Below are 12783 nucleotides of genomic sequence, written 5' to 3'. Positions count from 1 at the left end.
TTTGAAAGCTTCGTCGGCCTCCATTGTCCACTCGAACTTGTCTATTTTCTTTAGTAGTTTAAAGAAAGGTAACCCTTTTTCGCCGAGTCTTGATATGAAACGGTTGAGGGCCGCCATGCATCCTGTTAGTTTCTGAACATCTTTGACACTCCTAGGTGGGCCCATTTTTGTTATAGCTCGAATTTGCTTGGTGCTGGCTTCGATTCTGCGCTGACTGACCAAAAATCCGAGTAGTTGTCCTGAGGGAACTCCAAATACACATTTATTTGGGTTCAATTTCCATCTCCATTTCTTCAAGTTTTCGAAGGTTTGCTTTAAATCTTCAATTAGAGTGTCCGGGTTCTTTGTTTTTACCACCACATCGTCCACGTATGCCTCCACATTTTCACCGATTTGATTCCTGAGGCAAGTCTGGATAGCTCTTTGGTATGTGGCACCAGCGTTCTTTAGTCCAAACGACATGGTCTTGTAGCAGTAGGCACCAAATGGGGTGATGAAAGATGTCTTGCTCTGGTCTTCTTCTTTTAGTGCGATCTGGTGATATCCTGAATAGCAATCGAGAAAAGATAATAACGCAGATCCTGCTGTCGAGTCAACTATCTGGTCAATGCGTGGTAGCCCGAACGGATCTTTTGGGCAATGTTTGTTGAGATCTGTGTAATCGACGCACATACGCCACTCGTCCGTGTTTTTCTTCTGTACAAGAACCGGGTTTGCTAGCCAATCTGGATGTAGGATCTCCTTGATGAATCCGGCTGCCATTAGTTTTGTTATTTCCTTTTTAATTGCTGCCTTTTTGTTGGGTGGGAATCGTCGTAGCCGTTGTTTTACAGGTTTGGAGCTTTTGTTAACATCGATTCTGTGCTCAGCCAACTCCCTTGGGACTCCTGGCATGTTGGCTGGCTTCCAAGCGAAGATATCTTTGTTGTCCCGAAGAAAGTTGGTGAGCGCGTGTTCCTATTTTGCCGAGAGGTGAGCACTGATAGTTGCTGTCTTGGAGGTATCGCCTGTGCCTAAGTCGATTTGCTTGACATCGGCTTCTTTTGGCGGTGCGATGATGCTGGGCTTTTTAGCCGGTATTTCTAATTCTTCTTGGCTTGTTTCTGCAGCGATTGCGGCTATTTCTTTTCTTCCATTGTCGGCTTGCGCTTTAGCTGTGATCTAGATCGCCTGAACGTCGCAGTCAAAAGCGTGCTTTAAATTGCTTCGAAGGGAGAGGATACCATTGGGTCCTGGCATCTTAAGTAGTAAGTACGGGTAATGTGATATTGCCATGAATTTGGCTAGTGCTGGACGTCCGAGGATTGCATGATATGATGAATCGAAATCAGCGACTTCAAATTTGATAAACTCTGTTCGGTAGTTTGAAGGAGTTCCAAAGGTAACAGGTAAAGTAATTTGTCCGAGTGGCATGGCTGCTTTGCCGGGTACTATTCCGTAAAAAGGTGTGCTTGTTGGCGTAATCATCCCGGCGAGTTGTAGCCCCATTTTCCTTAGAGTTTCTGAAAAGATGATGTTAAGTCCAGCTCCTCCATCGATTAATACTTTGGTGACAGTCATACCAGCAATAGTCGGATCTAGAACCAATGGATAATGGCCTGCGTTTCCCACGCTAGTCCATTGGTCTTCTCTGGTAAATTGAATAGGATACTGTGACCAATTGAGGTATCTTGGTGTAGCCGGTTCTGCTGTCATAATGGTCCACAGTGCTAGTTTTTCTTGATGTTTGCTTCTGCAATCCGGAGCCCCTGAGAAAATCACTGCTACCGTTCCCCTAGGTTTTTGGAATCCTTTGTTCTCATGGTTGTCTTCTTCTCTCTTCTGATTGTCCTCTTTAGTGTTTTCCTTACTATCTTTTCTTGTGTATCGATCATTGAAAGTGTAGCAATTTCCGATAGTGTGCCTCCCACCAGGGTGCAATGGGCAACGTATGTTTTCAATGTCATCATATCTTCTTGGTTTGGGAAATTTCTTTAATTTGTCGGCCATTGCCACAGTATTGTCTGGTCTACGTTTTCTTTCTTGACGTCTGCTATTTCGTTGATTTTGCCTGTCCGGGTTGTCTTGGTTGTTTCTGTCCGGGAACCTCTCTCGTGTTTTTTCTTCTACAGTAATCATCTTTTCTACTGTACGTCTGAATTCTTCATTGTTTCTCGGATTTTCTTTGCAGAAGTCTTGAAATTGCCATCTGGCCATGATTCCGTGAGAAAAAGCTTCAATTACTTCTCGTTCGGTTATGTCATGCACTTGGGCTCGTAGTTCGCCGAATCGCCGATAATAGTTTCTGAGACTTTCACCTCCCTTTTGCTTGAGTCCTTTTAGTTCTGCATGAGTGATTGGGTGTGTAATGATTCCTGTGAAATTCTCACAAAAAGCTCTCTGCAAATCCTCCCAATTTCTGATAGATCCTGGATTTAGTTTATCGAACCATTGGAGGGGCATGGCCTCTAGTGCCATGGGGAAGAAGAGGGCTTTGATATCGTCGTCTCCTCCGACTAGTTCAATCGATTGTGAATATATTCTGAGCCATTGCTTTGGTTCGGTCTTGCCATCATACTTGGAGTGATTAGATGGTTTAAATTTGTGAGGTAATCGCACCAATGCGAGCCTGTTCGCGAAACAGGGGAACCTGTCGTGAGCCTTGGTTTCTTTGAATTCAGATTCGGCGCCTTCCTCTGGCCAACTGTCGTTCTGATGGGAATAATTTTGCGAGGTTGTCTGGGTAGGAACCCTGCTCCTAGTCTTCCATAGTTGTTCAAATCGGTGACCTTGATTATGTTCCTTCCTACTTCCTCCGTCATGGCTTCCACCCGGCCCAAGTCTTTCGAAGGCGGATTTCCTTTGATTTTGATCTTCTTGCCGGTGGGTTGTTGATCTGGCAGGTAGTCTTGATCGAGCTTTCTCTTCATGTGTTCTCGGGATTATCGATCGGAGCAAGTTCTGGAGCTGTTCATACTTCTCACCAGGATGCGAGGTTGCTCCGAGTTCTTCTAATGCTTCTCGAATCTTATCGTAAGGCGTATTCACCGTGCGTCTCCCTTCGACTTCTCGTTGTGATTTTCTTCTGTTGTACTCATCCAATTCTGACTCGTATCTGGTCCAAGCTTCCCTGCGCTGCCTAGCACGGTGTTGGCGCCCTTGCTTCAACTTGTTTTTTCTTTCTCTAGCTTGTTTCTGACTATCTGTTTCTCCGTCGTAGCCCTGGGCAAAAGGTGATATGTTGGATTCTGATTCATCTGATGATCTAACATCGGGTGCTTCTGGGGGATTTAATGGTGACCGTGGTCGTCGAACCATGAACACTTCTCGCGCATGAGTCGTTCTGTTATTGGCGTTAGTTTTCATACTGTCGGAGTCGCTGATAACTTTAGTGGATGCCTCGGTGTCGTAGATCGAGTCTCCTTCTTGGTAAGGTAAAATAGTTGTTGTTGTCGTGCCGACTAGTTGGGTTCCTCTACCTTCAGGAACGGAATCCGGCCAGTGGATGATACAGTCCCGCGATGTTATCATTAGCACGAGACCCTCCTGAGCTCCTGTCAGTGGTATCCCGAATCTAGGATTGAAAAATCTTTTGACCTGTCCTTGATAGGATCTTGCCATGTTGTCGAGCCCAAATGGAGAAGAACTCGACTTCTTGAGAGGATTCTGGGGGTAATCCGAGTTGTTTTGGGTTGTGTTCCGGAATCTTGCCAAAAAAGAACTCGGTTTCTGGAAAACACTCTGATAAAACTTCGCTTTGGAGCTTGAATTCGAATCGGATACGAGTGGTCGTGAAATCCGATTTGATTCGGATACTATGAGCTGCGCGAATCTTCTGGTGAGCTGATCCGTTGTAGTCATTGGAATAGGAACTTCTTTTAGATGATCTAAATCTTCGAGGAGATGGCTTTGAAGCTTGCCGTTGTTGTCTGCCTCACAGATCCATGAGCCGAAGATGAAAGTTGGTCCCGTCGGGAAAATCATGTTGTCGAGGTCCATTGAACTCTCAGAAGCAAAGTCACCGAAATCCCCTACCTGGCGCGCCAGCTGTCGATGTTTTACCACCGATAGCCTGCCACGGGGGGTACCCGGGGCAGTATGTTCGGGCTTCGGCATATGCTGAACTCGATGGTTAACGCAAGAGACAGTCGATTTATACTGGTTCAGACCCTCGATCGTAGATCGAGTAATAACCTTACGTCCAGTCGGCGTTAGCCTTTGCGTTGGATTGATTGTAATGTGTTGTGTTGTACCATTATCCTCTCTCTTAGGAGCCCTGCCCTCCTTTATATAGTCAGGAGGCCAGAGTCCTAGTCGGTTTATAATGAGATTTTCTAGTAGGATTACCTAATAGTTCTACTACTATGATTATATGGGAAGAATCCTAGTTGGACTAGATCTTTTTTCTACCCTGCGGGGTATCCTGTGGGTCCCGCATCGACAGTCTCCGGCCACCACCTATATTTAAGACAAAGCAATATTAATTGTCAAAAAGTCAATCGCATGAACAAATGGCCATGAATGGAGGCAATGATTCAATTTAATACCTGTCAACCAACGTAGTTATGGCCGCTGAGTTGAACTTGGGCAACCCACGATGAACCTAAAAAGAGATGATATCTAGGTTAGCTCTTTATAGGAAAGGAGTGTATGTGTCGTCGTACCGCATGTCCAAGAACCCACTGTGGGTTCTAGGACGAAGGAGCGGAAGGTCCTACATTGAATAAAACAATCTCCTATTACTTCACGAACACATGTGCGCTCACCAAATTTTGAACAAAACTTAAGATTATTACCTGCCCCAGCGCTATGAGACGTCCTCAGTGGGTCACCTCGTACGTCGGGTCAAGCAGGTGGAATTGCTCCATCCTACAAAAAAGTGAATGAATTCGAATTTCAATATACAATGAAACATGAACTTAGAAATGTAGAAGTAATTGACACAAATACAAGCATAAAAAGAGACATGCATAATTAATTAAATGAAGACGACAAATATAAAATAATAAAATGAACCAATAGTCGTACCTCACTAATCTGCCAATGGCAACTTCATGAATTATGGCCAAGTCTACCGCACTGGCCGCACTCGTACTGCTCGGGGTCAGTAACAAATGGAGTTCCTCTCCCACGCCTTGTTCTTCTGGGTATCTGATCCATAACCATCCTGTGCCTCGTCCTCTACCTTGATCCACGCTTGTTCCAACGGTAAGCTGGATCCACAATGTACTTTGGCCCATCATATGGAGGCCACTCTCTAGGGTCCCAGAAAGGCACAAAGCGGGGGCTCCATGTGTGCACAAGCGTGTCGACACTGAACTCGTGAGGTGTCCTCCTCTTGATATTATAGTTGCAATGCCTAGCTGCTACCACCAAATGAGAACATAGAAAGTGGTACTGCCTTGGTTTACCACAAGTGTACTTGAAATCTTGGAGGACAACCACATGTATCCTTGACTCTTAGACCTTGCCATCGGACGTTGTACTGCCCCTATGCTCGAGCTGATAAGTCCCTATGGCATGGTCAAAACATGTAACGTAATGTGTGCCAGCCCTTTCTCTTACCTTCTCTAGGTGTGCCTTTGGTTTTGGAGCTCATATCTCTCCATCACTCTGCAACTACAATGCATGGGCGTGTCTATCATTGAACCAGGCAACAAGCTTATAGAAGGTGAATTGAACGATTGCATTCACGGGCATACCATGTATCCCCAATAGCAACTTATTGAATGACTCTACCATGTTGCTGCACTGAAACTCATACCTCCATCCATCGGCATCATGAGCTCTCGTCCATTTCTCCAAATCCCTCATCAAACCTGTGAGTCATTGTCTACCTTCTGCATTTGATGCGGTTCTAACCTGCTCTAACTTTTCCTTAAAGTACTTGTCCTCAAGCTGTCGAGCAGCCTCCTAGAACATATCAAAGTTACCCTTGACACCATCCTTCTAGAGTAGATTCTCGGCAAGGTGCCGAGTACACCAATGATGGTGCAAAGGTGCATACCCCTCTATCTGCTCTCGCACCGCATTAAGTATGCCCTGATGCCTATCAGATATGACGCCAACTTTTCTGCCAGGCCCAACCACGTGTATTCGGACTAGCCTCAAGAACCATCCCCAACTGTCATTGTTCTCCTTCTCACCAAAGCAAATGCCAAAGGAACCAACTTGTTGTTTGCGTCACAGGATATGGCTATAAGATGTGTGCCCTGGTATTTGCCAATCAAGAACGTACCATCAATGGAGAAGACGGGACGACACTGCCTAAAGGCCTCGACACACTGAGGGAAGCACCAGAAAATACGGAAGAATATCTGCCTCCCATCCTTCCATGCATTTGGTTTTGGGATGTACTCATAATGCATGCCTAGATTCACCGCTTTGATTGCATTGAAAAGAACTGGTAGTTGCTCATACCCATCCTCCCAGTCCCCATATATCATCTTCCACGCTCACTACTTAGCCCTCCATGCTTTACCATAAGTTATCACATAACCTCCATACAACACCTCAACGGTCCTGATAATTGTCCTCACCTTCATGTTGGATTCTCCCTGCAAAATTCCTATCAATCGCTTGGTAATAAGGGTAGATGTCAACTGCCGATGCCTCAGTGTCAGTTCATGGTCAGTAGAATTGTGTGGCCCAACAACTTTTGTGATCTTCCATTTTTCGGTTACCTGTTGCTTTCTTGCACAAACCCTCCATGGGCAGCGTCCCTTGTCACACATAACTGTGTAACAGCGCTCCCGCATATGAATGTAATACCTTGTAAGGTCTCTTTCGTATCACTGCAAAAGCCTGCAACCACCTCTTCAAAGCAGGGAGGTCATTGAACACCCTCCCATTCTCAATTACCATGTTAGGACCGGCCTTAGGAGCTTCTAGGAGCTCATCATCATGTCCTTCTGCAAACGCCTGATCGGAGTGAGCAAGATCGCTGAACTCATGAACTCTAGGATCACGGTGGCCGGGAAAGATACGCCTCATCATCTCAACATCACTCTCCGTCAGCTCTCCAACAGGGCGATCATCATCAGAATCAAGAGCTCTAGTCATCTCATATGGCTCCGATTTATGCATAATTTCAACACTATTGGAGCCACGAAATCCATCTCCAAAGTTCACTTGCGCAGCAACAGGGGGCACATCCACATTCTCAGGAATGTCTCCTACAAGATAAGTAGAGAAATGAGGAAAGAATGAAAGAAATAGATGTAAGAAACGGGGTAAGCTCCCAAAAACCATGCGGTTAAGACACTTACTCGGATGATTCTGTGTCAAAGGAATCTCATAAGGAGGATCTACCATAGAAACATGAGTCTGACAACCATCTCCAACTACCATATTCGGGGCAGATTGAGTATCGAGAACCGTAGGTGCAATCTCCACATATAGATAAGGTTTGGGAACGGGAGGGTCGATATGTGCCTACTGATCCATTACTGGGGTAAACCCAAGAGGGATGGGATCAACTAACACCCGACGCACAACCACATCCAAACATTGCAGCTGGCTCTTCATAGCTGATCTCACATAGTTCTCCCACTGTTCCGCACAACCAATTGAGATCATTCGCCTAAAGATGTTGGGAGGACAACCTAGGTGCAGTACACCATCAACTACAATGCCATCATCTCCAAGGCAATGCAGCTCCTCCCGAGCCCTTGCAACCATCTCACTAAATGAAGGCATATCATTGAATAGCACAGGCACGCTTTGCATGTCAACAAACTCAACATATCTATAGCGATCGCTTTCAACGGTGCCTCCATGATATATGGTCACTAGGTTGTCCATCTAGTTCAAACACGTAACGAAACACATGTCCTTTAGTCCAAATGAGACGATAGATAGTACCTAACAAGTACTTTCTAACTACAAACTAAGTAAATAAGATAATAACTATGTATATATATACAGTGTACTCACTAAATAGCTAGATCATATTTAGTTAACTAAATATGTAACTACATATCTAAGTAGCTATCTAACTATATCTATGTACCTATGTATCTATGTTTCTATCTATCTACATATATCTCTCACTAGATCACATTAACAACTAAATAACAAATGCCAACTAAGTACGTACATTGCATATTCATAATTTTTACATTTCCAACGACTGATCCGCAGACGTCGATGGAGTCGCAGCGGACGATGGCGCGTGGGTCAAGCCGACGATCTAGGCCGGCGGTGGCACGACCGGCCGCTGCAGGTGGCGGGGTCGGCGGTGGCGCGGCCGACGACAGCGGTGGAGCGCGGCGGGCGCGGGATGCCCGGGGCTCCGCGCGGCGAGTCCGGCTCGACGGGAGCAGGAGGCACGGTGGCTGCGGCCGAGGCCGACGGTGGAGGGTGGCAAGGCGGGGCGAGGCCAAGGCGAGGAGAGGGCGCGGCGCAGGAGCAGGAACCGGTGAGGGGATCGGGGCGCGACGGTGGCGGCGGCGAGGCGCGGGACGGCCTCGGAGCGACCACGGTGGCGCTAGGCGTCCTCGGGGCGCGGGCGCGGGCGGCTGGTGGAGGCGGCGGCGGCGGGCGCGGACGGCGGCGGTGGCGACGAACCTCGGCTCGGCTCTGCCCGGGCGAGAGAGGGAGAGGAAGAGAGGAAGAGAGGCGCGAGGCATAGGTAGGCGCCGTGCTTGGCGCCAAGATCTACGGCGTCGAGCTCGGCGCCAGAGTGACTAGCGCCGAGCTCCTTGCCATGTCATCCACCGAGCCCAGGACCTCGGCGTCAAGGACGCTGGCGCCGAGACGTGTTAGCTCGGCGCTAGCAAGGTCCATTTTCTGAATTCTTTTTGCCAGGGGTCTATTTGCGAGAAACTTAAAAAAGAGCTAAATTGTAAAAAATTCGGTAAGTGCTGATTTCGTCACCTCCCTTCGCTTACCACCGCGACACCCATGCTGTCCTCCTCACCTCCGGCCACCTCTCCTCCCGCACCTCCACCAACTCCCTCCTCCACGTGGTCCACTTCCCCTCTGCCTGCGCCTTCATCCTCCGCGGTTTGGATCTCGATGAGGTAGTCGCTGGCACCAGCGCTCAGCCTCACCTTCGGAGATGGTGTTTTGGATCTCGATGAGGTAGTCGTTGGTGCCGGCACCGCTCTTGCCGGTGGAGACGGAGCACCCGTTGCAGCGGCACCACCACCAGCTTGCCCAGCTCGAGCAGGAAGGCCGACGCGGCCTTTGCCCCCCGCGGCGAGTCTAGGACGGCTATTGCCACGTGTGCCCGCGGCGAGATCCGGGGCTGGAGCTGGTGCGTGCAGGCGGTCTGCGCGGCGGGTGAGGAGGCGGAGGCACAGCTGGAGCTCAAGGAGCGGGTCCGGCAGGCAGACGCGGAGGTGGACGTGCTCGGGTCATGGAACTCATGCCATGCCAGTGAGGTGTTCGATGAAGTGACAATGAGGTGAAGAAGAAGAAGGTGTGATGGTAAGACTACCATATTTGTAATGCAGGGTACTCATATATATTTGTACAGGCAAATAAACACAGTCTCACACTCAGCCAGCCCTTACTGCATTCAGGCAGACCAGTTACACCGCCTGAGATTGCCTCCAACTACCCAGGCTGGGCTGGTAAGCCTAGTCCAGCCAATCAAACACGTCCCGCTGCCGCTACAAGCAAAAAGTCTTTCCCAGGCAGCCGCAAAGGCCACGTCACCTCCTCGGCTTATCTCCCACTCGCATACATGCGTAGGAAAAGCCTCCCTCCTGTCCCCATTCCGAGTTCCGACCCAGGCTCAGCAGAATTCGCTCATTTCTCTCCCACACAAACACATCCCCCTTCCCTTCCCCGTAACTACTCTCTACTCTCTACTACACGCTTCTCTTCTATCTAAGAAACAGACCAGACCACGCACGCCGCCCGAAAACCAAAATTCTCCAAGCAATCCTGTCGCCAACCCCGGCCACGGATCGGGGCTGTCGTCTGTTGCCGCCGGCGCCGGCGCCGACGCCGATGGGCTCCGCCGATCGCAGCAAGGTACATCCGTTGGCTCTCGTCTCCGCTCTCTCCTTTGCCGCCATGCTCTCTGATCTCTCCTCTGCTTCCTGCGACCCGTCGGTGCAGATCGATGGGATCGTGGTGCCGGAGAAAGGCGCCAGGAGCTGCGTCGAATGTCACGCCACCACCACGCCCATGTGGCGCAGCGGCCCGACCGGGGTAAGCTCATGATCGCCCTCCCTCCTCGTTCGCCAGGCTCTATAGCCTTCGTCAGGATAAGGTTCCACCAGATTGGGGATTCCTGGTAGCTGGATTCGCTGCTGATCTTGATCAACCTAGCTATATATACACACGACTCCAATAGTCCTGCAAATACTACTCGTTTTTCCTGTTTGTGCTATAGGATACGATATATGTGATCATCTACTTATAAACTTCTGAAAATTTTGTGCTATCAATCCAGCCCGCTTAGTAGGGGTATATACAGTCCTTCTCGGATGTGCTTATGAACTGCTTCTTTTTAAGAATACGTTATAATCAATAGGAAAGGTACATGTTACTCTCAACAACTTGGTACCAGTATGGATGGGATTATGTTTGGCTAAAGCCTAAAAGCTGGATGCAGGATGATCTGCTGATCTCGTGTAGTGAATGCTGAATTGAAATTCGGTCCAGTATAAAACGGTACGATGCAATCAAGGCACCAAAGACCAAGTCAAATTGGTGTGCTCTTAGCAATGTGTTCTAATCAGAGACAGCTAGCTAAGGACGATCGAGCCACATTCCACCAAATCTAACCTGTGGGCCCAGGGTCTTCCAGTTTTTGAATTCCTTATGCAACAGGTTGACAGTACCATCATCGAGAGCTGTCACACTGAGACAAGCATGCTTTTTGAGGGCCTATTCAGCGAAGTTTCCTCTTACTCTTGCGGCCAAATGTTTGAAGTGGACTTGGCAATTGAGGAACTATTTGCAATTGAGATAAATGAAACCTGCTCTATTCATTTTTCATGGTAATATTGCTTTTATTTTCATGATATGGCAGTATTTTAGCAACTGAAAATAGGGATAACAAAAATGTTCGTCGCAATCTGTAGTTACAAGACGTTTGATATGATTTGGGACAGGGAATGGTGAGTTGGGTTTTGGTGATCTATTGCTAATACGACTTGTCTTGTTGATATTTCTCTCTATTCAATTGGACTGCAACTTGGTGGTTTGGTGAGCTGTTCCTTCCAACAGTGCTAACCACCGATCCAATGGTGTGCCGGGAGAAAGATACTTTATCCACTTTGATTCTCCTAGTAGCTTGATAATTTTTCATTTCTGTCCTCCACTTTTACAAACGTGTTTCCGCTGACCAGAATTGCACACCAAGACATGACTTATTACACTTTTCTTAGGATAATAAAATAACCAAGAGAATTGTTTTGGAAAAAAGAAACTTGATGCTTAATTTCACTCTATGCCCTGAAAACAAATCGAATGCAGTCTTTTTTTTTCTTAACTCGTTTCAATTTTGTTGGCAGTCACTTTGCAACGCCTGCGGGATTCGGTACCGAAAGAAGAGGAGGCAAGAGCTTGGCCTAGACCACAAGCAGCAGCAACAACAACAAAATAGTGGTGAGGCAAAGACTGAAGTAAAAGACAGCTCTAGCAACAGCAGTAGCAGCGGGAGCAGCAACTTGCAGGTGGTGCAGAAACGGAGGCTCCTAATGGGAGTGGAGGAGGCTGCTTTTCTGCTGATGACCCTATCTTCTTCGCCCACGTCCACATTGCTACATGGCTAAGAACCCTGCAACACCAAATCAACAATGTACATACACAGACCCCCCCCCCCCCCCCCCCCCCCCCCCCCCCCCCCCTCCTGCACAGTCACTACCCAACGATTCCAGTCCAAAGTTTCTCACACCTGTATGAGATAGGGAGGGAGGGGGCCTATCTCAGGATTGTGTCATCTTGTGATAGGTGTGGATTATTAGTGCCAACCTAATCACTCCATTGATCCTCTTGTTCTCCTCTGTTTTCGCCGTACCCGTAGATCACGATGTCAGCCATATCTGCTATGTGATTTGTGGTAGGCTCCATAATCAGAAGTCTGTTGATCTCACTCCCCCGCACATCTTTTTCTCTGTCCTTTTCTCTCTGTCTTTTTTATGTTCTCCCCCTTTTGGTTTTTGTATGTAATTTGATGTTGCCCCTTTTGTGAGGGATGGGTGATCAAAAGGAGACGCCATCCCTCCTCATTCTGGAATAAAGGTCAAATAATAAAGGATTTGAGCTGTTTCATTTCAGTTAGTTTCAGTAAGTTTGTGGTGTTGTGTCATGAACAAGAAAATGCAGGCCGGGGGCGGCATATTTAAAATCGTATATGCGTGCTGGTGGGTAAAGAATACAGAGATGAGTAAGTTTATTGACGATGAGCAGGATGTGGATCAGCGGTAAATTACAGGCTGAAGGTGCCAAAGTGTTTTTAGTACATCAAATGACGTGTCTTATTGCAGGCAGGGGCGGATCTACAGGGGGTTGGGGGCTCCAGCCCCTTAAAGCTGGTGTATCAATGGGACGAGGGAGAAGAAGAGGCCGAAGAAAGAAGAAAAATGGAGAGAGAAAGAAGAAGAGATCGGTCCCTTTAATCCTGTTGCTGGTAAATACTAGATGCTGAGAATGTGACGACGCGATTTATGTTTCGCAAGACAGAGGGAGTAGTACGCCAGAGGCAGAGACTGAGTACAACCATAGCTGTTCTTGATGGCAGGCCCAAGGCAACCAGCACGCCGTTAAATCGAAACAGCTTCGGAGTAAGTGCGGTTCAGGTTCAGGTATGACTTGAGCGTCAGGACAGGGCTACCACTGTTT

At 47.8% G+C, this 12783-nt stretch overlaps 2 protein-coding genes across 2 annotated transcripts in view; both read left to right on the top strand.

Moving 5' to 3' along the window:
- Positions 1–8611, top strand: part of LOC136454618 (uncharacterized) — a 33984-nt gene extending 25373 nt beyond the window's left edge. Inside the window, exon 2 of the mRNA XM_066454985.1 lies at positions 8122–8611. Coding sequence (XP_066311082.1) covers positions 8122–8611 — 490 coding nt within the window. The remainder of the gene's footprint in view (positions 1–8121) is intronic.
- A 1102-nt stretch (positions 8612–9713) lies between these two features.
- LOC136452151 (GATA transcription factor 23-like) lies at positions 9714–12690 on the top strand. The gene is made up of 3 exons (XM_066452794.1): positions 9714–9963; positions 10051–10143; positions 11454–12690. The coding sequence occupies exons 1-3, from the start codon at positions 9940–9942 to the stop codon at positions 11712–11714; spliced, it is 378 nt and encodes a 125-aa protein (XP_066308891.1). The 5' UTR covers positions 9714–9939; the 3' UTR covers positions 11715–12690.
- Positions 12691–12783: the final 93 nt, after the last annotated feature.

This window comes from Miscanthus floridulus, chromosome 5 (assembly GCF_019320115.1).
Source record: "Miscanthus floridulus cultivar M001 chromosome 5, ASM1932011v1, whole genome shotgun sequence".
Lineage (NCBI taxonomy): Eukaryota > Viridiplantae > Streptophyta > Magnoliopsida > Poales > Poaceae > Miscanthus > Miscanthus floridulus.
Note: the sequence above shows the minus strand (reverse complement) of the source record. Positions and strands in the feature narration are given on the sequence as shown.